Here is a 27987-nt window from a genome sequence, read left to right on the forward strand (position 1 = left end):
CGCGCATGCTTTAATAATGGGAATCTATGGAAATCACGATTTCTGAGGCATTTTTGTGGTCAGATTTTTTTCTTTAATGTATATTTTAATAAACTTTCACAGTTGAAAAAAATTGCAAGGTCCAGACCTTATTCTATGTTATCCGGATTAAATTAATAACGTCACGACTTGACTTCCGGTTGATCAGATGTGCAGAAACGTGCAGCGCGGTAGTTATAATTTGCATTTTGTTTCACATTTGCTTATCATAATGCAACTTATACAAAAGGGTTATGCTTATTTTAAGCCACCACTCTGAGATAACAAAATAAAATAATGAACGAATTTATTTTCTAATAACACAAAATACAGGAAAACCATTTGAAGTAACTCATATAAACAAGAAGACTCCGGAGGTCTTTTTTAGCAGTCTCCATATACAGTTTGATATCCTTATCTTATGTAGTCAATTTCGACAAAATCGAATATGAAACAAGACAAAACTTCAAAGCGAGATTTTACATTTTTCTCGACTTTTTGTTATAATAAAACTACTCACTACCCAAAAGTAAGTGAAAATTCGAAAAAAAAAAAAAAAAAAAAAAAAAAAAAAAGAAAAAATGAAATTTAGAATTATCATATCTATTGAATCGAATAACGAACACAGTTCCATCAAGTGCTATTCGCCGAGTTTGTTTTAGGAACATTAATGACATCCTGTTCCGATTTCCTTCCGAGATCTTACATTTAAATTATAAAGACCTTAATCAATTTTCGACTAAATGAAAACATCTTGTGTAGGATTTTGAGGGTTGACGTTCCCTCTTCCCTGTAGAGAACACTCATTCACTATGTGTGAAAGTGTACTCACGTTACCGTAGAGCTCGAATCGCTGGCAGGTTCTTCGAGCTTGCTATAAAGTGATGCACTGGAGGCATAGAAAGCCATAAGCAAAGTGAGAACGATAATGAGTCTTAATCTGATTGAAACATTTCCTAAAATGTTATAAATCCGTGTCTCTTTAGACAGACTCATTAACGTCTTCTCATAACTGGAGGTTCAAAAGGGCAACAACACACCTAATAGATGTCGAGCGCTCGAGATAAAATGTTGTGCGCTCGAGATAAGATGTCGTGAGCTCGAGATAAAATGTCGTGCGCATGAGATTAGATGTCGAGCGCTCAAGATAAGATGTCGTGCGCACGAGATAAGATGTCGTGCACTCGAGATAAGATGTCGTGCGCACGAGATAATTTGATTAAAAAAAATGCATGTCCTCAACATACCACCGTATGTATCAATGTTTTGAACAAAAATCTGTTTAACCACCTTGCAAAGTAATCTGTACTATGTATGAAAGTAACTCACGTGGTGTTCTGTTATCCCTTTTAAAACATATTTTAACACAAAAGAAATGTTAACAAAATAATTCAAAATGTATGGTCGATTCTTACACAAAGTTTCATTAGTAACAAAATGTCTAATTAATTGGAACTATTTTTTTAATGCTCTTCTTCGTAATTAACAAACCGCAGATATTGAAGTATGCACGATAATCATGAATATCTAACACGATCAATCTAATGGCGCGTGCGTTAGGTATAAAAGGAGTCTTTATTATATACATGTATATTACTGTTAAAATAACCCTATTTTAAAATACAGTCGGCAAAGTGACAAACACGATGGGACAGAAATACATGTAGACAGACAGACTGACAATATTGACAATTAGTGCAGACAGACAGTCAGACAGACAGGCAGGCAAGCAAATAAGTAGAAAATTAATTAAACCCGTAAAGAATGCACTTTACTAAGTTATTCCATAGTAAAAGAAAAAAGCGTATCAATACAAATATAATTATCATATAAAAAGTCACAACAGTAAACTTGTATTGCTTAAATAATGAAGACTGAATATAGAGGAAAAGGTGTATAAATCCGTCATGGTGAAATACAATAATAATATAGGAGGTATTTCCCCTTGCAATGTTGAATATTGATATAGTGACTACCGTGTAATCGTTTCTACATGTTCACATCAAATAGTTTCTACAATGTAAAAGTTGATTAAAGCATGAGCTTTCAAAACTTTACAATACAGAAAATAAAAAGGGAGCATCGTATGATTGATGTTTTGCTACTCTTTTCTGAAAAAATATTTCGTCATGGGGAAATTACAAATTTGATACTATTTTCGCGAATAGAATTTTTTCTATTAGGTAGATTTTAATGAAACTTCTAACAGTCAGAAATAATAAAATCTTTGAGGGGGCCTCCGTGGCCGAATGGTTAAGGTCGCTGACTTCAAATCACTTACCCCTCATCGACGTGGGTTCGAGCCTCACTCGGTGCGTTTAATTCTTCATGTGAGGAAGCCATCCAGCTGGCTTACGGAAGGTCGGTGGTTCTACCCAGGTGCCCGCTCGTGATGAAATAATGCACGGAGGGGCACCTGGGATCTTCCTGCACCATCAAAGTTGGAAAGTCGCCATATGACCTAAAATTGTGTCGGTGCGACGTTAAACCCAACAAAAAAAAACTACTTTTAGCTACATGCATGCATGTAATCATTAATTTTTTTGAGAATTAAATTTCAGTAATTAAAGCGCTTATATTGATACACTTTCAAAATTAGACAAAGGTACCCTAAATATTTTAAAAACCCCAAAACGGCCGGGAACATTACTGAAATCACCTCCTGATAATCCACCTGTGAGTGTGCGAACTTGCTTACTATTCACCACAGTAGTCTGGTTCCAAGCGTTCTATACACGGCAGTATATACGTAGCGACATGGACAGGTAATCCAGACTATTGTTTGATCGCGTCATAATAACGCGTGTTGTCTATTGACAACATTCGATAAAATACATGTGTTATAGACGCCTTTCCTGGATCTTTTGTGAGCCAGATGTAAAACACCTATACACATCACTCTTATACCTCTAACTCACGAGCCCTGGTTTCGAAGTTAGACAGGTAGTGTTACCACTGGTCCACAGCAACCGCTTTAAATATCTCGTTACACGAAACTTCAGAATTATTGATCCACGGATAGACAGGCAGACAGACAGATTCGCCAAAACCGCGGTTTAAATGGAAGGATATACAACTGGCTAACAAGCAAGTTAGTAGACACATATGTTCAACCTACATATAGTTCAATTGTGTTATAATGGTCGTTATTTATTATTTCATAATAAAAGAGAAACAGTAGAAATGTATTCACGTACTGGTTATATTTTGATAGGTTTTAGATCATATTTACATTCAATATATATTTTGTATGGAAATGTAGTGGTCATTGACCTTTTAGGAGAATATACGGTACCGTACCGTGTAACGGGTTTTAGCGTCGAACATTGGGGATTCTGGGAGACCGCCATCTTGGAGAATTGTACATTTCATGCTTTGCAGCTGCGCAGCAGTATTTAAGGGTTTTTAGGGGATTATTAGGGTTATAGTCACGCGTGTGTGGTTAATAACAAACGGGGCGCTTTATTGGCGTTGTCGGCAGGATTGATTTCGGTGCTGGGTGTGGAATTTGTTTGGAAATAGCGGTTGAAAATCGCGGCGGTGCGGGTCAGGGAAAAGGGGACCCTCGATTGCGCGCGAAGTTGTATTTCCGAATTTTAGGCATCCGGAGTCAATTGAACGGGGAAAACATTTAAAGCGTCGTTTGTTTAAAGGGTCGGCTGACGATTCGTGACTTTGGCAGTTGTTTTTGATAGTTTTTTGATGATTTTTGTGGTCTGTGAGACTTCGTAAGTTTCCGGTCATTTCCGTAAAATTTCGCGGGATTATTTGCGCATGCGCTTGAGACTGCTGCTCAGCTGCTTCCTTCTTGAAAGTGAAAGTGAAAGATATGTAATTTCTTGAGTGTTTTTATAGCAATTTAGTGAACAAGTGAACTTTGTATCTAGCATTTGTGAATAAATCTGTGAAAAATTCCGTGATCATTTATCATAGCAGGTAGGTATTCCCTGGCCGTACAAGCTTGAAGATACTCCTTGTATCCTTGAGTGTATCCTTTGGTGGTAGAAATAATAAATTAATTTATTAATTTAAATGTTGTAACTGAATAGCGTGCTAGTTTTATTTAACCGTGTGCTCCTTTTATTTTAACTAGAAATCAGCTTATTAGTTTTCTTCTGTTCTGTAATACTTTGCACTTTGTCTGACCATCTGTGCTTTTATGTATAACTGCTGACTGGTGTTCTTTCCCGCACGCATTTATTTTTGGTATTTCTGGGTTTAATAAAAACTTCTATAATCTTACTAATTTCTGGGTGCTCTTGGGTGTGGTCACTGCTTGCTATGGTGTGACTAGCTTGTCATTATCTAGTGTGTGCTTGTAGATATTGTGAGAGCTATATATATTCAGTGTATTAATTTTTTAATGTGAAAAATAAAATATTTGTATGTAACTTGTTTGTTGTAAATTGCTTTTGTGGAAAAATATTGTGACTTACAATAGGTAACCGATAGTTATTTGTAATAACTTGCAGCAACAGCATTTGTCGATTCGTGACGCGTGGGGAAACTGTTCGTGTTATTTGGTTCGTAAAAGTAATCGGTTGTTTTGGAGTTTTCGCAAGAAGCGCTGTAAGTATTGTATATTTACGGTGTATCGTAAATCGTTTTAGGTGTAAATTTTGTAAATTTGCATCTTGGGATAGAGTGGTGTTATCTAAGTGTAAGTTTGGTAAATTTACACTTAGCCAGTCAAGTGTGTGTAGCTATTGTATTTTATACAACTGTGTCCCCTTTGTGAGTATCGTATACTTACATTAAAATAGTGATTGGTACGATCAAGAAGAGTAATTGAGTCCTAGCTAAAATATAGACCGTAATTACTAGTATGAGTTCAGATGAGGACACGACTTTTGTAGAGTCGAGAAGTACAGCGCCTTCAAGTGCGATAAAGGTTAAGACCCCAAAGCTGTCACAAATCTTAACAGCAATGGCAGCATCTTCAGCTGAAAGGGATCCTAAAATCCAGACAAGAATAAATTTCGTAGATAAGGATGGTTTAATGGCGATACCCGGTATAGGTGTAAAGTTGGCGGGTAAGATAATGGCATTACGGGAGGATGGCAATATCTCTAAAAAGAAATTACAGGCGCACCTCGGGGGAAAGGCCACTCAGTCTATGTTGGAGGCCATAGACTTTGAGGAAAATGAGAAGTTGTGGTTCGTGCGAAGGACGTCTGCTCAGCGAGATTTAGACCCTGTAAAGCTGGCGGAAAAGTTTATGGAGGCACCAGTGGAGGTGAAAGAGGAAACAATGGCCCCAGATATGACAGATGCAGATACATCTGTCCATAAAGGTAGATCAAGGGCAACCAGGCTGACAAGAAAGCTGCTGAAGCGTGTATCGTATACACCTCAGAGTGATTTGGAAACAGATGAGGAGGGTGCATTAGAAGAGAAGTCAAAGGAGCTTAAGAAAAAATTGAAGAAGAAAAAGCAAGTGACAGTGACTTCATCAGATGAGAGTACGGATGATGAAATGCCGGTGCCCAAGAAAAACAAACGAAACTACCCACGGGGCGTGCCAAAGAATCTGTTGTATGATGGCAAGGGCAATTGGACGGCATTTAAAAAGAAGTTTGAGAGGTATGCCGATGCCTATGACTGGAGTGAGGAGGAGTGCAGAAATTGCTTGTGTTGGTGTTTGTCAGGCAAGGCTGCGGAATTTTATGCCATCGTTACTGAAGGTAATGACGATCTGTCGTACAGACGTCTAATGAAGAAACTTGAGCAACGGTTTGGCGCAAAGGAGTTGGCAGAAACTGCAAATGTTCGTTTCCAGCAAGCGTGCCAGGGGGTTGACGAGAGTTTAGAAGATTGGGCGGATAGGCTTTTGACTTTGTCAACCCGTGCCTTCAGGGAACTGCCTGAGAAGTATGCAAACCAGCAAGTGGTTACAAGGTTTTGTGCTGGATTACACGATAAAGCGGCAGCGCAGGATGCTTGCGTGAAGCGACATTGCACCATAGAGGATGCCATGGAACATGTTAAGTGGTATCAACATGTTCACCAGGCGGTGTATGGAAAGTCACGTGTGTCTCGTCGTACGAGAGACATGGATGAGGAAGCTGCCCATGTATTTGAAACAAGCACAAGTGAGTCAAGCTTGACAAAATAGGATGTGCAGAAGATGGTGAATGACCTGGGGAGCCAGATACTTAAAAAGTTAACGGTGGAGCGACCAGCGGACAAGGGTAGAGGTCGTGGTAGAGGGTCTTCTGGTCAAGCCAAATGTTATCAGTGTGGGCGGCCGGGGCACATAAAACCAAATTGCCCGGATTTCAAGTGTTTCAAGTGTGGCAAGAATGGGCATCTGATGAGGGACTGTAAAGAGAAGCAAGATAAACCGACCAGTAATCAGGATTTAAACGGGAAGGGGTCGGGTGGAACGGCCCCACCCAGACCCACAAAGTAAAGGGCCGTAAGAGAGGTAATGGGAGAGTGGAGGGTCGTCATACGTCCCCTCTTGGACATTGTCCATCTGAACCCACAAATTTAGGGTCAAGTACAGATAATTCAAGTGAACTTGACACCCCTGTGAGCTTTCGTAAAGCTCAGTTAGAAAATAGTTGCTCGCACCAGGGTACACAGACTGATGATAGTCAATCAGATAGCTCTCCAGAGATGGGCGGAGATGGAGCTACTGCTTCTGCAACGGATAAGGAACCAGTTGAAGCATCGGTACAAGCAAGTGAAGGTAAAAGTGATGAATCTGTAACCGCAACTGTATGCCAATTGTCGTCTGTATCTAAATATAAACTCAAGGTGAAAGTGGGTGAAACAGAGGTTGAAGCTATCGTCGACACAGCAGCTGAAGTTACCATTATCTCTGAAGAGGTGTATAAAAAATTGAAAGTGAAGCCAAAGACTGTGAAAAATGCTAAGTTGTTGACAGCTGGGAAGGAGTTATCCATGAATGGTTTGGTGGTCGGGCCAGTTAGACTGCAAATTGGATCTAAGGTATATCGTGAAACTATATATGTAGCACCAATTGCACAAGATATGCTACTAGGTTTTGATTTGTTGCATAGTAAAGCAGTTCTTGACATGAGAGGAGGCATAATTAACTTTGATGGAGAAGATTTGCACCTAAATGTTGACAAGGCTAGTGGCGAACCGCTTGTAGCGAGGGTCACTGTGTGTAAGAGGAGTGTTGTGCCGCCAAATTCTGTGATGCAGGTCAAGTGCAGCATAAATCGTGCAATGCCAGAGTTCATGATAGAGCCAGATGAAGGTTTAAAAGTGCTTGTCCCAAAGACTGTGCATAGTCAAGGAAGTAATGCTACACTGTGTGTGGTAAATGCTTCTGATAAGTTCCGGTTGCTGAAGAAGGGGTTGGAAGTAGCAAGTGCCTATCCAGTTGAAGAGGTACTAGATCCAGAAGTGGAAGTTGAAGTGCATTCCGTTGAACAGGTGGAGGCTGATGAAAATGTTAAGGTACCGGGACACCTGGAAGAAGTATATGCCAAGTCAACGACACACCTGGATGATGAACAGAAAAGCGAGCTTCGTAAGCTTTTGGTTGATTATCAAGATGTTTTTGCAACAAGTGAATTCGACCTTGGGAACTTCACTGAGATACAGCACAGCATAGACACTGGAACTGCCAAACCGATAAAGCAGCGCATGCGTCGTACGCCTGCATGCTTTGTGGCGGAAGAAGAAGCACATCTGAAGAAGATGCTTGAGGCTGGGGTGATTTAGGAATCAACTTCTGAATGGGCTTCAGCACCAGTGTTAATAAGGAAAAGGGATGGAACTGTTCGCTGGTGTGTCGATTACATGGCCTTAAACAGTGTCTGTGTGAAAGATGTGTTTCCCTTGCCCTTGGTCGATGATTGCCTGGACACGCTGGCCGGAAGTTGTTGGTTTTCAAAGCTGGATGCCAACTCTGCATATTGGCAGGTGAAGATAAAGGAAGAAGACCGGCACAAGACTGCGTTTGTTACCAAGTATGGTTTGTTTGAGCATGTGAAAATGGGCTTCGGGTTGTGCAATGCGCCAGCCACATTTTCAAGAGTCGTGAATCTTGTAGCCCGAGGTTTAAACTGGAAAACTGTTCTGGCTTTCCTAGATGATATTTTGGTTCTAGGAAAAACGTTTGATGACCACCTGAAAAACTTGGCGGAAGTGCTTGACCGATTTCGTAAATACGGTCTAAAGTTGAAACCGAAGAAGTGTGTGTTCTTCCAGCATGAAGTAGAGTTTTTGGGGCGTATCGTTAGTAACGATACATTTGCTATGGCGGAAAGGGACATTGAGGTAGTGATGCAATGGCCAACCCCCCAGAATGCCAAGGATGTTCAAAGGTTCATGGGTCTCGCCAATTACCATAGAGGGTTTGTCAAGGATTTTGCGACACTCAGTGAGCCATTATACAAGGTGGTGGGGAAGGATTTTGTGTGGGGAGAGGAGCAGCAGCAGGCATTTGATGCTTTAAAGCTTGCATTAACAGAGCCTCCAGTGTTGGCCCTTCCTAACCATAGAGATGCGTTCATTCTTGACACTGATGCTTCGAACATAGCGGTAGCTGGGGAACTAATACAAGTGCAAAACGGTCAGGAGAAAGTTATAGCTTATGGTAGCTATTTATTGACACCAGAGCAACGTAATTATTGTGTTACGAGAAAAGAGTTGTTGGCCGTCGTACGGTTCACAAGACAATATAGGTACTATCTCTTAGGTAGGCCTTTTGTACTGCGGACAGACCATTCCAGTCTCACGTGGCTATTGAAATTTAAAGAGCCACAAGGTCAGCTAGCTAGATGGATGGAGGAGCTTTCGCAATATAACATGATATTGCAACACAGGGCCGGACGCAAGCACTGCAATGCTGATGCGTTGTCACGTCCACCAGTACCAGATGATTTGTGTGGGTATTACAGAACTGAGGTGAAGTTAAGCGAATTGCCGTGCGGAGGGTGCAAGTATTGCGAGAAGGCGCACGATAACTGGGAAAAGTTCATTGAAGATGTTGATGAAGCTGTGCCTCTGGTGGGAGGGGGGCTAGGGATTAAGAAGGTCACCGAGGTTAGCACCAAGAGTTTGGGTGGGGAGAAGTTGCCATTCCATGAGTCAGGGGGGAATAGCGTTACTTCTGTAGGGATACCCAATGGGGGCGGAGATCAAGAGTTGATCAAAAATACGCCGGTGCTCCGAGATGATGGTAGTAAATCCATAGGTGGGGGAATTCCTGAGAGTGCGGACGCGTACTCTTCAGAAGGGGATTCTGATAAATCCTGTGGTGGGGAGCCGTCATACGAGTTAGATGCCAGTAAATCCACAGGAAGGGGATCCTTGAGTGGGCAGGTATGTACCAACGAGTTGCGGATCAAGAGTAAATCCTGTGGTGGGGAACCTTTGAGCGATACGGTAGATCCCAGAAGTGAAGGAGATCAGTGTTCTTTACAGTGTAGCGATGAGGATGATGTAGTACATCTGGAGATTTTGATGGTGGATGGAGTACACCAAGTAGTTGTTACAGAGGTAACGGTGAAGGATGAAGATGGCCCATGTAGCTGGGGATTAACGTTGAAGGAAGTCATAGCTGAGCAGGCCAAAGACCAGAAGTTGGCAGTGTTGTTGAGGTGGTTAGAGACTGGAGAGGAGCCAGGACAAGGGGCATTATTTTTAGAAGGCCCAGCAGCAAAGTCGTACTGGCTTAATAAGGAGGCATTTGAGCTGATTGATGGTGCGTTATATATGGATGATGATGGCGACAAGAAACTGGTTGTACCAGTTAGCTTGAGGGACCAGGCCATACGTCTGAATCATGACCTCCCTTCAGCAGCGCATCAGGGAGTGGCAAGGACAAAGGCCAAGGTAAAAGAAAAGTTTTACTGGTATGGTTTGTCAGGGGATGTTAGAGACTTTGTCAGTAGTTGTGATGCCTGCAACAGGAGCAAGAAAGCTGACCGATATGGGAGATGTCCTCTTACAGAGTTTCAGGCAGGAGCTGCAATGGAAAGGGTCCATATCGATTTTATGGGTCCACTGCCGAAGACACCAAGGGGGAATGAACACATTCTGATGATGGTTGATCAGTTTACAAAGTGGGTTGAATGTGTCCCCTTGCCGTCGCAAACAGCGGTAGTCACTGCTCGTGCAGCAGTGAACGAGTTCTTCTCGAGATTTGGGTATCCTTTTCAGATCCACTCTGATCAAGGTAGGAACTTTGAAGGGAAACTATTTACAGCGCTATGTAAAGCTTTAGAGATCCATAAGTCAAGAACAACGCCATACCGCCCCGCATCTAATGGCCAGGTCGAGCGTTTCAGTCGGACTCTAATGGATGCTGTACGATGTTACATAGGCAAGTCACAGAACCAGTGGGACTTACACCTACAGCAGATTGCTGGAGCACTGAGAGCATCAGTGAACCGTAGTACGGGATTCACTGCAAACAGGTTGATGTTGGGACGAGAGACTAATACTCCAGCAGGCTTGATGTTTCCCCTTGTAGGGGATAAAGGGCAAGGTGTAAATCCAGACGATTATGTTACAGAGTTAACATCTGAGATTCAGAGAGCTCATGATGTAGCTAGGAGTAATTTGAAGACGTCCTTAAAGCGCATGAAGAGGACTTATGACCTTAGAATTCTCACAAGAGTATACGAAGAGGGAGATGTAGTGTATGTATAAGACACTGCGACCATTAAGGGGAAGTGCAGGAAGTTGTCATCGCCATGGAAGGGTCCGGGCGTCATAGAGAAGAAAATTTCGGCCTATGTGTATAGAGTTAAATTGAAGAACTCTGTGTTTGTGACCAATCATGATAGGCTGAAGCCGTGTAGAGATCGAAATTTACCAACATGGGTAAAGAAATGGAAGGCAGAGCCGGAAGGGGTAGCAGATGATGATGATGATGACACAAAATTACATTGTAGCTGTAGAAAACCTTGGCAAGGGCGGTTCATGATAATGTGTGATGACTGTGAGGTGTGGTATCATGGGTCCTGTGTCAATATTACCCCAACTGAGGCATTAGAAATTGATAAGTATAAATGTAGGGCGTGCGGGAAGGGAGGCCAGTAAATTCTGTATAAAGGTCGCATTCGTAATGTGATTCACTTGATATGATATTTTTCAGTAATGGTCACATTCGTAATGTGACTGATAGGTTATGATATTTTTTGTTTCAGGAATGGAGGGAAGCGATTTTTACGATAGGTTAGTGGAGGAGACTAGGCAGGGTGGCTTGATGCCGTGCAGGGATCTTGTGAGGAGGCTGATGCTCTGCATCAGGAGGAGTTCTTTGGAGATGAGGACAGTGCTGGCTAGTCAGGTTGATATAGCCCGACGGAGGGGGGATAACCAGTGGCTGAGGACAGTGGCGAGGGATGCAGAGGACTACCAACTAGCCAGTCGTGCATGGATAGATCGGACAATCTGGGTCGTACGTAGGCGTGAGCCGGAGTCATCTGAGTCAAAGAACTGCACTAGTGATATAAGGTTGAAAACCGTGCCAGGCATAGAGAGGGTGATAGAAAATGCAGCGAGTGCACCTCCTCCATCAGAAAGGTCACCATCAGACGTCCTGATGAAGGACTTGCAGGAATTGATAGACTGGAACCCCACGCTCGATTACGAGGATGTTCAGCTAGAGGCGGATCCAGTCCCTGTTGTACAGGCGGTTGGGGGTCCATCAGGGGAGACTCCTGCTCGTAGCAGGATGGATACCGAGAACGTGAGCCAGAGACAGGCAGAGCACGAGGTGTGTAGGAAAAGGGTGACCTTCCAGCTTCCTGGGGCGGATGATGGAAGTAAGGGTGAGGTTGCTTGTAGCAGTCTACCAACCAGTCATACCTCAGAGTCAAAACAGCAGGTAGAAGTAACCAGGAGTGGGCCAGTGATGGAGACCTCAAAGGGAGCGATTGCTGGTTCTGCAACGTCTTCAACCTCTACTGCTTGTAGCAGTAAGTCACGAAAGTTGTGCCCAATATCCTGGTGCTCCAAGGAGTATGTATACCCCAAGGCTCACGCTTTTAACTTCCACTACCCTACCAAGATAGACATTAAAGCAGGCGGGAGGAAGGCAACTAGGGATAGGATTGAAGCACTGGAGTATCTAGCCACCAGAATTGTTGGGCCAGGGGCATCTCCAGCTGACTTGATGGAGCGTTTGAATCAGCTAGAGGTCACCAGGCGACATGAGAAGAAGCAGATTGATGACTGGACGAGGAGGGTAGTGAGGGATGTATCGAGGGAACTGGGGCTTGTAGTCCCAGAAATCTTATCGCTGTTCCCATTGAACTCACCAGTTCTGGTGTTCCACTGGGTGGTGTTGATGGAGGTCCTCCAGCTCCTGGATCAGAGGGAGCATAATTTGTTCATGCGGTTATTTGCCTCTGCTAATAGGAGGACAGAGTTGAGGCAGCGGCTGCCACGAGAAGAGTCTTCAGCACCAGAGAGAGGGGAGGAGGCTAGGAGGGAAGTAGAGCACGCGATGCCCGAAAGGGAAGAATCTGGCAGAATGGAGGGTGTTGTTGATCTGGAGGTCACGCGCGGAGCTCAGTCTGGCAATCGTATTGTGAGACTGTGTTCAGCCCAGAGGGTGGAGCCAGTGTGTCGTGAAGAAAGTCCCTGTCGTACAGAGGCAGTCACAGGCGGAGAATCATCGCAGGTGATAGAAGTTGCCCTCGAGGGAACCATCTCCGAGTCAGAGGCCATGGATGTTGAGGTAGCAGGAGTGGCCGAATGTGTGGAGCAGGCAGAGAGTTCTGCGGAAGGGGGAGAAGAGGGTCTCAGTTGTACTGAGCCCATAGCTAGGGATAATACAGAGACGGCAGACGGAATGAAAGGTGCTTTTGATAGCCACTTTCACATTGATAGGCTGGGAAGGGAGCTAAGGTTAGCAACATACAACAGGGAGTTGCAGGGGTCTGCTCAATCGATGGATCAGAGCAATTGCGTCCATCTCTGTGGTGCAGTGGCGAATTTTTGCGACCCAATCACTTACCCTTCGCTGGAAGATGTCAACTTCCTAAAAAGCCAGGGGATAGTGACCACTGTAGGTTTACATCCAAGGCACGCAGCGGGGGTGAGGCCAGTAACAGTCGATAAACTACAGGAGATGCTGCAGTGGCCGGAAGTTGTGGGTTTGGGAGAGATTGGACTGGATCACACGGCTCCTATGGAAGAGTGGGCAGTCCAAAGGGATGTTCTGGCAACAGCGTTGGGCCTGTTGGAGCCACGTCATGTGCTTGTGCTGCACTGCAGAGGACGGCATGAAGCAGAGTTTTCGGAGCTCCTCGCATCCCTCTTTTATCAGTGTGTGGGAGTTGTGCCAAGGGAGCAGAAGATCCATCTGCACTGTTTCCAAGGCTTAAAGGAGGATGTGAAGCGATGGACTGAACATTTCGTAAATGTTCACTTTGGATTTACCAATCTCGTCGCAAGGACATGTTGAAGCCTTGCGAAGTGTGGAGCCCTCCAGGTTACTGCTTGAAACCGATGCCCCATACTTTGCACCTCCAGGGTACAGTATCTCCGCACCCTGGTTCATTGGTATGACAGCGGCAGCAGTGGCGAGATTGTTGAACGAAGAGGTGGAGCGGGTCCTTGCAGTTACCACTAGGAATGGGGTGAACCTTTACAGTCAGTAGAGGTGGAAGAGGCGTTCATGTTGTACATGTTCGCAAAGGAGTTGAAGGTAGATGTTTTCTTGCTTCGTAAGCTGGAAACGACTGGAATTTGTGGTCTACCTTGTAGGTTGGCTAAGAATATGTTGCAGTCTGCCATGTCGGAGACTGAGATTGTGATTGGCCTTGTAGGTCGAAACTAGGAGGGAGTTGCCTTGTAGGCAACTTGCAAGCTGTCAGTTGCTTGCGGGTGTTTGCATTTTTAGTACTGGTTAAACTTCCAAATGGCTGGAACTGCCCAGGGACGGAGTGCGTTGAACTGACCGCCATTGATTCTGGATTTCTTTTGACATAATGGCGTACAAATTTCCACATTTCTTAAAAATTCATGGGATGGGTATTTTGGAGTTTTTATTGACAATTGGGTTCAAAATTCTAATATTTGGATGGCATATTTAGCAATAGAGTAGGCTACACTCCTTTTGAGATAAAGTGGGGGGGGGGGGGGGGAGTGTAGTGGTCATTGACCTTTTAGGAGAATATACGGTACCGTACCGTGTAACGGGTTTTAGCGTCGAACATTGGGGATTCTGGGAGACCGCCATCTTGGAGAATTGTACATTTCATGCTTTGCAGCTGCGCAGCAGTATTTAAGGGTTTTTAGGGGATTATTAGGGTTATAGTCACGCGTGTGTGGTTAATAACAAACGGGGCGCTTTAGAAAGAAAAACGATTTTATTGCCTACGTAACAATGTCAAGGACGGCCATTTCTACGAGATTGCACGCGCAATCCGAAATATTATCATGCCATTACTATAGCAACTGCCTGATAAAGCCTGTCTGAGAAAAGCAGGCTTTCTCAGGTCAGTGACTTGAGAACACTTTGCAATGTTTAAACCTATGATTAAATCCAAGGACATCAGATTGTGTCCATTTTGCATTTAAAAATTATTACGCCCACATACGACACTGAAAAAGGTCTTTAAAATCCCAAAATATAAAAAAGCGGAAAAAAACAACAAATGCTAACCTTGTGTTTTGTAACCACATATCTGTTTTGCTGAACACGAAAGAATAATTTCTATTGTTCGCAAGTGAAATTTTATCCGAAATTCAGTTGCTAGACGGACACCCATTCTCACCAAGCAAACGTTTGAAGTGAATTAAATACACACGCCATAACGCCGCTTGGCAGAAAAAATAGGCAGTACCGTTTCATCTACCGTTGATTTTATTCCATGAAAGTTCATTCCAGATGCAATATTCCATGATGTAAATGCAGAGAGCTAAAATCCTGAACAAACGCTTTGCATGAGTCATTTTCCGTTTCTACGAGCGTTTCCGTTATAAAAACATTTTTGTGGTAATTGCAAATATGGTAGGCATACGCTATACATTATTGGCATGGTCTCACGTACCTATAAGAGCGCGTTTATAAAAATATTGGCGTAAATGTCTTTTAGCAATTATTCTAAAAAAACAAGATGGCGTCATTTTGAAGAAAAAAAAAAAAAAAGAAGTCTGGCAAAACAGCAAAATATGGTCCACCCCTATTTTTGCGCTTTATTTCGCATAATGGTTGGATAAAAGTTGTTAATAAATTATGGCATGATAAATAGAATAACGGGTTACTGTCTTTTGAGAAAGGGATTTCTCAGACTCGGCTAGATATGGTCCGGAAGGAGCTCGGCAAGCCTCGCTCCTTCCAGGACCATATCTAGCCTCGTCTGAGAAACCCTTTCTCAAAAGACAGTAACCTGTTATTCTCTATTTCTTTCAAAATCTGACGCGAACATTCCAAAAAGAATAGTGAATTATAGGTAAAGAAAATCTGACTATTATAAAAATCAAATTTGAGTCGACACGACTATATTATTTTTCACTAGGCTTAACGATATTTTAAATAAAAAAAAATAGAAAGGCTAACAACTGAACGTGATCGGGCCTTTTAGGGTGTTCCTTTTAGATGTTTAAAAGATCGATATTCTGACATATATTTGGATTTTCTGGTACTCGTGGAAAGCAAACCACTTATTTTATAAGCAAGCTACTGTAAAAATGTAAATATAAGATAGATTGGTAGATAGATAAATAGAGGTGTATAAATCTGAATCTGTTCGTTATTTTAAATATTTGACAAAATTAATACATTCACTTGTCAAAACAGATTACTGTAATTAATTAGTTTAGGATGTATCTATACTCCAATGGCGGTTATAGGAATTATTTAATTTTGCAACTATGTCGATTTCGTTTAATAAATACTTTACTATTATTGGGACGGGTTCAAAAAGTAGTTATATTATGACCAAGATAAAAAAAGCGCACTATGTTGATATTTGTCATTTGTAATGTAGACACGATTTAAATGTCATATCTTAAGTTAAAATGTAGCGATAGAAATCAGAACACGACGTTCAAGGGACGTTCCAAATGTAATTAGATGATTTATTTGTTTGAATGTCACGTTCACAGTTTAAGTATTAGTAGCGGCTCTCCAGCTTTTGACGGTGGAGGAAGACCTGCCCCTCTGAGAATTATTTTAGCAATCGGCCGGCACCATCCGGGAGCAACCACCAACCTGTCGAGGACCAGTTGGATGGCTTTATCATATGAAAAACGGGTTTTCGAAACAACAGCGGTGAGGTGAAAATGATTTGAAGTCTGAGACATTAACTCGGCCATGAAAGCCCCGTGTCAGATAACAAAAGACCAGATATTTTTGATTACCAAAAACAAATACCTTAGTGAGGATTCCGATTAATTCAAATTCATTTGATTTTCTTCTCATGTTTTACTATCTGAACCAAATAGGTTTTAATTAATTTTTGAGGTTATCTCCAGTGCAAAAACAACAACAACAACAACAACAACAAAACAAAAACAGAGCTTGTAAAGATTCATTAACTGGTTGTTGGTGCAGTAGTGGATATCCGGCTGGAGGTTAACTGTTTACCTGGTATAGAGGTTGTACCGAGTTACCGCAAAAACAGTTGCCCGTGAGACGGATATTCTCATTCGCACCGTCCTTCCGGCGTTAAAAACTTTTTTCTTGCGTGTCATATTAAAAAAATAAAAGCAAATGAATTACTTTTTTAGAGCACAATTTTCCTACAGGAAGGTATTTAAACAAAGCGCGGTAGAGCAACGTCCATAAACAGGAAATACGCCTTGGTATTTCATCGGCGCTCAACAACCTGGAGTTCCGGTTTAGTTTATCACCAATAGAGTGTCATTATGGAGTTTTGGTAAAATGATGTTTTTAGAAATGTACTATAAAGCATAAGAATTGTACCATAAAGCAGAAGGAGGAACTATCAAGGTATTCAATTTCTATCTGGTTTTATATAACAAATAATACAAATATACTATATAGATGTAGTTGGTCAGACGCAAGAGAGCCATTAAACACCCTGATGTGCAAGATGGCAAATTTCCAGCATTGACGAACACACAGGACCTCCTTCCGATTCGTATTTAAGTAATACACGAGGTAAAATCGTAATTTTCATTATTGGTAGATGACGTTTAAAACTTCGATCAGGGCTATAATGCTGTCTGAAGTTCTGAACACTCCTGCATCTGACAAGATGATTGTCCAATGGCAATGTTCCTGTATGAATCTGGTCCTAAAGCCGCAGGCCCATATCAGGATACACTTAAATGTTCTTTTTGATACTACGAGCGAGTTTAGCTCAGGGACAACAGTTACTTTGGTAACTACTTAAAATACCTTCCTAATAGAAGAGCTGAACGTTACTAACTCTTCTCTTAGGCGGAGTTGACTGGTTTCCGGCTTAAAATAACCTTTCAGAATGAGCAAGGCTACAGCAGATTTACTTACTTCCAGGTCCAAGTGACGTTATAATTAGGAGTAGTTATTAGCCTTACAAGCTACTCTAACTTTGAGTTTTTCAACTGAACTTGAGGTATGAATATAACATATATATACTTACTTTATTTCGACTTATCAGATTTGAGTGTTGTGATAAGTCAGCAATTGGTGCTGAAAAAATTAAGATTCGGTATCAGCTAAAGTTCCTCCGTAAACAACTTTTTTTTAAAGATAAAAATCAAGTAGATCTAGAATAATAAACAAAAGAGTTTTAATATTTATTCTATGTTGTAAGAAATTTATTCCACGTGAACATCTACCATAACCCGCAATACTTTTGAAGTACTCCTCGTACGCGCGTGTGTGTGAATCTGTTAAATGTAGGATGATATAACTGTGGATTTAGACGACATAAGAATTTGATTTTTTTCAAATTCTTGTACATTCTTATTTGGATTTATACTTATCTCATTCTGAAAATTATTATTTGTTTGCAAAACGGGATAATATACTGTTAATACTAGTAGGACATTTAGCTGCCACCTTTGTGCGGAAATACATTTAAAATTTGAACAGTCTTTCAGGTATCATTTTATATTAACCGGGTGTAATAATTTTGAAGTTTATATTGTACCGCTAATTAAGGCTTATTTCTGAAATCATTTATTTGTTTAAATATCTTTTTCCCTTATAAATAGATACAACCAATTAATTTGATGTTTTTTTTCTCACATTTCATTAATATGCTTATTTTTTAAAAAATTATTCATGATTATTTTGAAGAAAATCATATATTTCTTCAAATCCCATAGTGAAGTTTTGACAATTGTTTAAAACCATGTAAATAATAAAATCAAAACCAACGGAATGATCATGTATAGTAAGATGGATATATTTTACCCATGGGCCAGGTGCAAGATGCCAAACTACAAGCTGCAATATTTTAACGGTCGGGCTCGGGCAGAACTCACAAGATATGTTTTTCATGCTGCTGGCAAGGACTTCGAGGATACAAGATACACGTTTGAAGAGTGGCCATCTGTAAAACCATGTAAGATAATAGGTTTAATCTTTGTCTCCCTGTACTTGAGCAAAATTATATAACTTTTGAATAAATGATTTCTCGTCTCCTCGTTAATAGCAAAGGATCGCAGTTTGAAAGGGGGGGGGGGGGGGGGGGGGGTGTGCAAAGGATCGCAGTTTGAAAGAGGGGGGGGGTCATATTTGACCCGTATTTCCATGTAAGTATGTAAAGGTCACGAGACGTTCACTATTTACACACTTAAATGTTCACAGAATTTATAAAAACGAAATAAATCAGCACTTTTTTTCAAATAGTATAATTAGGGCTGATTTTCATTCCAAATCTCCTTTCCTACGAACACTCAGGGACAAGTGTTCATATATGTTTACACTACGCTTACGTTTAGAGTCAATGTAAACTTTTTGAAGAGTATTTCACATAATTCCAACTTTAGTTGTTGAATTATAGACCTCATTTTTTTACATTTTTTTAAATAATTATTCAAAGTACATGCGCCAAATTATTAAATGAAATAAAACTACCTGTTATTGATGGTAGATATTGAAGTACCGTAATCAAACTTACGTAGCAAAGTTATTCATCATTTTATCCTGTTCAAATATGTAATTAACAAATTCGTCCTAAACATTTATGTTATGTAAAATATGAACAATTACATAAATTGTTGTGGTTACACTTTTTTTCGAACAGCCCGCGTATACACTATTTTAGTAAAATGCATTTTCAAATCGTGTATTAAAAGTGTGATGATTCAAATGTTTTATTTGTAATTCAAACATGATTTTACATGTCATTAATGTACTTCACTATTTATATCGTTTAAGTCAAAATAGGAGACCAATAACACAGATGTAAACATTAGTTTTGATCATTCAAATTTTACCGGCAATCATACGACAAATAAGAAACGGAGTCCAAATGCATGCGAATGCTAAGCTATATGTAGGCTGATTGCATCTCAAGTATAAGTACATTCATTCCATTTATACATTAAACTGCAGCCGAATCCAAACCGAAACAGAATTATAACGCATAAATCAAAGGCGATTTCAGATATACTCCGGAACGGAACAGAATAGTACCGAAAACATGCACGAATTGAAATGCTAGTTGAGTCACTGAAATTGCTCCGAAAAAGTGAAAAAAGTAGGTTTTCCACAAGTGAGTAAATCTTTTCTTTGCAATTCCTTATCAAGAATGCGATATTTTCCAAATTCGTGTTTCTTATTATATGTACCATTTTCATTCTCCGCCGTCTACTTCGGCGCCATTGTTTCATTGATATGTATTAAGGTCATTTCAGTGTCGGTGTATATGTGAAAGCACTTCACCGATTCTGAAACGAAAAACGTTTCATTTCCAGTTCGATGTATACTATTATGTGAAATACGTTAACTGCACAGGACATTACGCGTAACTGATAGTGACACGACAGTTAATATCAAGTTATTAAGTATCATATATGTTCTTTCAGCAACCCCATTCGGTCAGATGCCTGTTCTTCAAGTGGATGGCAAAACACTTGCACAAAGTGGTGCTATAGCAAGATACTTAGCCAGAGAATTTGGTAGGCATATAATGCAAATCAATGATACGCAGTAATACACCATTTTATAATCTCTATTTTACTTGAAGCTCAACTACTGATGAATTGTGATAGTATTATTTCTTATACACATGCTTTAAATTCCTCACGACGAGTCCCTACTAGCGAATGCCATGATAAGGTAGCATTAATCAAAGCCTGTCGCGTTCATACGAAGAAAATTTTAAAAGTCGTTTTTACAATTAACGATTAGAACCATTGGGTATATCCAACACAACCAAATCCGCACGGTAAAGCTACGAAAAACGTATAAAAATGCACCTTCTAGAAACAAAGAAATAATTGGTAATCACGTTATAGAAATATATATGAAAGAACAGTTTTAAAAGTCGTTTTAAATCAAACCATCATGAACCTTTGAGTATATCTAACACAACCAAATCCTCACATATAAGCAACCAAAAAAGCCTATTAACGCACCTTAGAGAACCAAAGAAATAAATTAAATTATTAATGCTGCTATAGGACTGGCTGGAAAGAATAGTTGGGAGCAAGGTGTGATCGATCAGTTCGTGGAGCTTGCAGGGGATATGTTTAAAGACATTGCTAAATGTTACTTTCTTGAAAAGGATGAAGAAAAGAAGGTAACAGTAAAATAACTCTTACCTATAGTTAAAGATAACTTAAAATGTAAAGATGTAAAATGTGATGTTAAGTATTTTTCAGATATTGTGTAGAGAAATTGATACAACATATAGCATTTTATTGTTTTATTTTCCAGAAAGAATTAGCCAAAAACATGTATGAAGTAATCTGTCCAAAATTTTGTGGATTCTTTCAAAATGCTCTTGAACAAAATGGAGGCAACTTTATGGTCGGAAATGAAGTAAGTCCGTATTTTTCCTTCTGTACACATCTTTATTTAAACTTTTATTTTCCCCTCAAATTTTGAAATTTTATGCAGGTACCTACTGTGAAGTGATTAGCTGTATTCTTTCTAATCCACAAGGTCTATTCCTGATTCTTGAAAAAATTACCTTAATTAATATTAATATTAAAATCTAGTTTAATCGGGTACTTCCCATTGTAAATTTTAACCAATTTGTACATATTTCTGAATTTCAAGTTTTGTTTTGTTTGTTGATGGATTGTTATAAAACGTTCAGGACTCCTTAGTTAGAAACATTTTCATGTACGAGTTGTGTAGCACATTGTATTTTTGTTTTTCAAAGTGGCCATTTGAGTTTTGTTAGATTATTACAAAGTCTTGCAATGAAAGAGCAAGCTCATGGAAGTGGTGGATCAAACAATACAGTCTCAGTTTGTTAATTTTTATACAAACAAAGAAACTCCAAGGTTTTAATAAAACAGTACGAACATCTTCCGATCTGCTAACCAGTTGATTTATTTTGTTCTATATTAAACTTACTTCGAAATCATGTTATCAGTCTGGATCCAAACCCCGAATAAGTAGAAACCTTCCTGCATCTTGTACGTAATTCCGAATGACTCAGAAATTATTTTAACGCTCCTAGTAAATGATTAAAATTCGCAAAAAGAGCGAATTTCACCATGGTAAAAGTAAACAACGGTATCCTATTCTACCAATATCTAAATATGACTTCCACATTAGTTACTTAGTGTAGTAAATTTGTCTTTTTCAGCTATCATTAGCAGATCTTGTAGTCTTGGACATTTTTGACACCCCGATGCAATACAATAAAAGCATTATGGATTCATTTCCAAAGCTGAAAGCACACAGAGAACGCATTTCGTCATTGCCGAACCTAGCCAGCTATATTGAAAATAGAAAGGAGACGTTCATTTAAATGTAACACAATCTACTTATTTGTTACATGCGACAAAGTGAGTCACAGGACAAAATGAGTGCAGAAATGTAATTACTTCTGGTTATTTTGAATGTAATTAATTGTCTTTGTAAAACATCTGCGTTGTCCTGGATGTATGTTCACCATATTTCTTTTACTTCGATATAATTTATGATAAGTAAAATGCCAGTTACATCGGACTTGTTTTGTTTATTTTTGATATCCTTGTTTTGGCTAATATCGATTACTAAATTAATACCGATTTGAATTTTTCAAATATAATCTGTCGTACGCATAAATTTTCTAGATTATTTTTGATTAAGTGGGACTTTTCGGAAATTATTTTTGTGTCAAAAAATGAATACAAATAAGGGGGTTATGTCTTAAGAGCGTCAGTAAGTTGATTTCTAAAACCACCGACCATGTTTAAAGCATAAAAAGTGCAGTTTTGCAACTTTTTGTAAAAAAAGTTGAAAACAAAAATTCTCCAAGGCCATAAAAACATTTAGAGTCTCAATACTAGGCAAAGCGATTCCATTGTCAAAATGTATTGATTTTTCCTATCAGTCATAGGTTCGTTCGGGCCAACAATATCAGTAGCAACTCTTTAAAATGGAGTATCTATCAAAGGCATCTTACCTATCGGTGCTCTACTAACTCCACGCTTAGATATAGTTCGTTGGTATATATCACATGACTGACAATATCGTCTTACATCTGCAACTACACATGGCTATTAAATCTCTCTAAAACTCTGTCACATGTTTTCCTAACTCCAAGATGCCCCGCCAACAGCGAGTCATGGGCAACCTTTAGAACAGTTTCCCTAAGACATGTAGGTAGTAGCAACTACTAGCTAATGTGACCATTTCTTCCCATAAATTCTCTGAATTTCTCATTTGAAACGTAACTTGCCCATAACCTTTACATTTCCCAACTGCTTTACTTTATCCTTAGTTTTTTGTTCTACACCCATCTTAAAGCTATCCAACTGTTGTTTCTCAAGAAATTTGACATTTTAGATATCTAAGACCTGTGAAGGGACTTTCAGGTGGACATTTTATAGACACATTCACCTACAAGAACGAGAGAAAAACACTTGTACTAAGTTTATTTAACTTTTTAAATAAAAATAATAAAATGGTTGTCACGAACCTCGCATTTTATTATGTTAATTAACTCGTTTAATAAATTCAACATGAAAAGACACATAAGTAAGAGCCTCTATGTATTTCACCAACGTCTGTAAAGTTCAAGTATTAAGTCTGTCAACACTTTCCTTTTCGATAATTCACTCGCTAAAATATTTATCAAAATTATGTACATTTGCATTAAGTTAAAAGAATATACAGAATGTGAAATATCTGCCGTTTCATTGAAATCAATGATAAATAGAATGAAAAGTTGATGGCTTAGATAAGTCTTCAAAGTTTATATTTTAAGGAGTGTGGTTTTCAATGCTGTTTCAATAAAGCTGGAAAAGCATGAACTTATGCATAAAATATATTCTGAACATCGTTGTATAGTTAGCAATCTACGGGGACCCACGAATATATTTTCAAATCAATGTAGATCTGAAAGCGGCACAAAATAAAAACAGTACAATAATCACTTGAAACGTAAATCAATTTTAACCAAGTTACGTTCAAAATGTTAAAATTTTACTTCTAACCACAGAACCGAGTAGAACTTGTCATTTTACGAATCTGTAGGGTCTAGGTCTATCTGATAAAACACTTGTTTCTTCTTATTCAATGAATATATTGTTCATATAGTTTTAATATTTTCTTACTTCGGAATGCTGTTGTTAAAAAAAACAACACTAGAACGTTTCTTTTAAAATGCATAGAAAATCATTTTAGTAAGCTGTTTAGCCTCTTTTAAAAATGTTCATGCAATGCTGTCCAAACGTCGGATCTTTGCACAAGTGGTAAACTTTCCATTTTCAAATATAGAGGTAGCTCTTTCTTATACATAACCATGTAAATATTGAAAACGTTTTTCCAGTTTTGCGGATATTGTTTCTTTCTTGATTTTATAGCAAATTTGTTTATTAGTGTTTTACAGTATTTTACATATAAATGACGTAATCAGTGACGTTGCAACTAGAAACGTTGGTAATGTTCTTTTCACTACGACGTTCAAATACATGTTTGTAGATGTTTGATCTAAATGTTTAATTTAATGTTCTTCATTATTTTAGGCCATTTTGTATAGAAAACCATACCAAGTCAAAAGCTTAATTCAAATGTTTATAAAGGTATATTTTTTCCCCGATTTTAAATATTCTGCTTTTATGGGTTTGCCTCACATGTATATGATATCGCGTTGTTTTACGGGTATCGTTAATATAATTTTAACAAGAAACATTTGTGCAACCAATATTATATTGAATCCAATGTGTTACTTAATTTTATGGTGTGACTATCGTACTGATTTATCCAAATCCGTTAACATTCATATAAGTGATCAATATGGTACATGTACTGCAACTATGAATATTCACTGTAACGTATATCAACGTTATTTGGCCATAATGCGTCTTAGAATTAATTGTAAATATGTTAGAATTGTATCAGTATCATAGCCTTGTAAAATGAAATAAATACATACACATATTTTACACATTTCTTTTAACCTGAAATTCTCCTGCAAGCACTAATTTTGTTTTCAGTTGTTGTTAACAAAATATGGAAAACAGAGTTTGATTCATTCTGCAATGTATAAGAAATAGTTTCCCAAATAGAACAAGAGCCATGTTACACATGGCTAATCCCCCCGCCGGGCATATTATAATTGAAGGCTAAAGTTCCTGGCAAGTTAGTGTCTGAAAGTATTAATTTTGGGGAAAGCTTTGAGGAACCGTTAGTTGTGGTCCGCATCAGGGGTTTTAAAGTTAATCTTAAAAAAAAAAAAAAAAAAAAAAAAAAAAAATGCAAGTCCACACAAAAATCTTTATCAGGTAGAAATTGGTCAAAATACACCTCAAAATTGGATATAGCATGCATGTTGTACTACAGAAAAGTGGTCTCGATTTTTCCCTACGACAAGTAATGAAAAAGTTACAATAAAAGCTATTTATAGTTACAACAAAGGGAAGTAATTCTAAAGAAGGGAACTGCGCATGACACTTTGTCTCATGATGGTGTATAATTAATTGTGCCAAGTTACATCAAAATCCCTCCATGCATGAAGAAGAAATGCTTCGGACAAAGTCATCCTTGTATCTGACCTTTGGCCTCTAAGTGTGACCTTGACCTTAGACCTAGTGACCTGGATCTTGCGCATGACACTCCGTCTCGTGGTGGTGAACATTTGTGCCAAGTTATATCAAAATCCCTCTTTGCATGAAGAAGAAATGCTCCGGACAAGGTTTTCATTCTTGTATCCTTTGACCTCTAAGTGTGACCTTGACCTAAGACCTAGGGACCTGGTTCTTGCGCAAGACACTCCGCCTCATGGTGGTAAACATTTGTGCCAAGATATATCAAAATCCCTCCATGCATGAAGAAGATATGCTCCGGACAAATTGTTTTAAGAAAATATGATAAAGGGGAATAACTCAAAAAATAGGCAAGGTAGAGTTATTGTTCTTGCACACTGCACTTCTTCCCAATGTGTTCTATCAGTGTATGAAGTTTGAAGAAAATCCCTCCAGTACTTTTGGAGTTATGCCCCGGACAAAATGTTTTAAGAAAATATGATAAAGGGGAATAACTCAAAAAATAGGCAAGGTAGAGTTATTGTTCTTGCAAACTGCACTTTCTCCCAATGTGTTCTATCAGTGTATGAAGTTTGAAGAAAATCCCTCCAGTACTTTTGGAGTTATGCTCTGGACAAATTTTTTTAAAGAAAATATGATAAAGGGGAATAACTCAAAAAATAGGCAAGGTAGAGTTATTGTTCTTGCACACTGCACTTCCTCCCAATGTGTTCTATCAGTGTATGAAGTTTGAAGAAAATCCCTCCAGTACTTTTGGAGTTATGCTCCGGACAAAGATCGTTGCGGACGGACGCACGCACGCACGCACGCACGGACGGAGAGCATTTCTAATATCCCCTTCGCCTTTGGCGGGGGGATAATAATTACCTAAATCTGCAGTACTTTTAGAACACTCCTCGTTCACTCATGCGTTTAATTTATGTAGCGGTACAAAATCACTTGAAAGGTGCACGTCAAATCTGCAAGGTAAGTCAGATAATGTTTTACATAATTTTCATTTTGATTTGAAATAGTTGGGGTTTGGCACTTGGAAATAGATAATTTATGTTTAAATTGCTAAACGAAATAATTTTATAAAAGAGCACAGAAACAGCTGCAACTGGTCAGAAAATGACAACAAACTTTCAGGCATTCAAAATATTTAACAGTTAGACTGGTTTCCATTGAAACTACCTATGTTGTTTTTAGCTTTATTTTAGACTTAATTAAAATCAGTTCTTAATATTTCAGCAACAATTCCAAAACGTTTAATGTCTTTAATGTCAAAGAGATTTGTTTCTCTACATTTTATCTATTGAAACTGATATAAATGAATAGATTAATACAATAGCGTTACGAAAACAATCTCGATTTCTATAACTTGAACAGTAATTCCGCGAAGAGGTCCTTTTGAATCATAGGACGCTATCAAGCAAAAAAAAAAAGAAAAACAACAAAAAAAAAAAAAAAAAAAAAATAACAACAAAAAACAAACAAAAAAACCCAAACAAACAACAAAATAACAGCAGACTCGGTTTGATTGAATCTGTTGCCTAAGTAAGAACCCAAAAGCGCAAATTAAAGCTTTTATCATGAGATAGTATATAAGCTGTTAATTTCGATCTCTTCCGATCGTTCAGCACGACATTTATGTTGTGTTAGTGTACTGTTTAAGTTTTCAGCTTGAACATTACGAATTCGGTGGTTCCAATACTTCCACTTTTAAAGCTTTGGATATTGTTTAATCGCCCCATTGGATATAATACCTGCGTTTTGTCTTTTGGCAGTTTCTATGATATGCAGGCTCCGTAACCACAGATCCGCTCTCTAAATTCCAGTTTGTTAAGTTCTGTCCATTGTTTTCTAGGACAAAACCATTATTTTATCTGGGGACCATACGCCGCATTTCATGGAATTTCACTCTGTGCATCATTGAAGGTTCAATGTGCACCTCTATATCCCTCGGACACTGGGCACATTTTTATGCAATCTCACCAGGCATATGTATGTTTTTGACAACAAAGAAAAATAACGTCACTCGACCTTCAGCTATTTCCGGAAGTAAAGAAAATGAAAGTAGACATGCTAAACTTGAAAAACGAAAGTCGCCTTTGCATTGCTCGATAGTCAGGGGTCATGCGCAGGGGTCACCTCGTCAAAATATATGCGCGTGGACTTTGTTTTGCTATTGGGGAGTCAATTTTCAGCATTTTTTAACGATCTGAAAGTGTCAGTATATGCCTCTGATGTAAGTTTGAGAGCTGCAGACCTAGACATTTCAGAAATATTTTCAATCATAAATGTTGATTCTACGGAAGCGTGAAAGGGCCATCAGACGCTAATACGTTTTATTACGAAACAGGTGCGGAAAGAATATGAATACATCTGTAAATGTCTCTAAATATTCTGGTACTAATAACGCGTAAATTTTGAGTTCTGCTCAACCCGGGGCTAGAGGGCGTGGACGGTAGCTTGCATTTCCACTACCGCCCATGGAAAGGCTCAATCAAACCGAGCCTGCAACATTTTTATTTATGTCGTATTGGGCGACCTGTGGTCTTCCACTTTTTTATTTTACTTTGTGGAGTATCTTTATCCAATGTATTTAACCATTGTTAACTAAGCGTATGTGGAGTCAACGACCTTAACCACTCTTCCACAAAGGCCCCTACTGTAGTTATTGTTTAGCAAAAGCATTTGAAATTCATTATACGACAGTCAATTTTTTTTACTGCTTCGCTCTAACATGCTTGTGTATAACGAAAGCAATTTCGGACCGTCAATGGGTTTAACATAAAAAATAACTAACCATGCTATTATAATGTTTAATCAGATATTTATACTGTATTACCCGTCAGTTAAGAAATGCCTGCATATAAGTTCGAGTACTTTGACAATCGAGGACGGGGTGAACTTACTAGATATGTATTTCAC

General features: G+C 39.1%; 1 protein-coding gene across 1 annotated transcript in view; it reads left to right on the forward strand.

The window, feature by feature from the left end:
• Window positions 1-17806: 17806 nt before the first annotated feature.
• Window positions 17807-27987, forward strand: part of LOC123550000 (uncharacterized) — a 45022-nt gene continuing 34841 nt past the window's right edge. Inside the window, exons 1-6 of the mRNA XM_053546912.1 lie at window positions 17807-18015; window positions 18343-18482; window positions 19951-20043; window positions 20548-20666; window positions 20804-20908; window positions 21687-21849. Of these exons, the coding sequence (XP_053402887.1) occupies window positions 18350-18482; window positions 19951-20043; window positions 20548-20666; window positions 20804-20908; window positions 21687-21849 (613 nt within the window). The 5' untranslated portion in view covers window positions 17807-18015; window positions 18343-18349. The remainder of the gene's footprint in view (window positions 18016-18342; window positions 18483-19950; window positions 20044-20547; window positions 20667-20803; window positions 20909-21686; window positions 21850-27987) is intronic.

The sequence above is a fragment of the Mercenaria mercenaria genome, chromosome 6 (assembly GCF_021730395.1).
Source record: "Mercenaria mercenaria strain notata chromosome 6, MADL_Memer_1, whole genome shotgun sequence".
Classification (NCBI taxonomy): domain Eukaryota; kingdom Metazoa; phylum Mollusca; class Bivalvia; order Venerida; family Veneridae; genus Mercenaria; species Mercenaria mercenaria.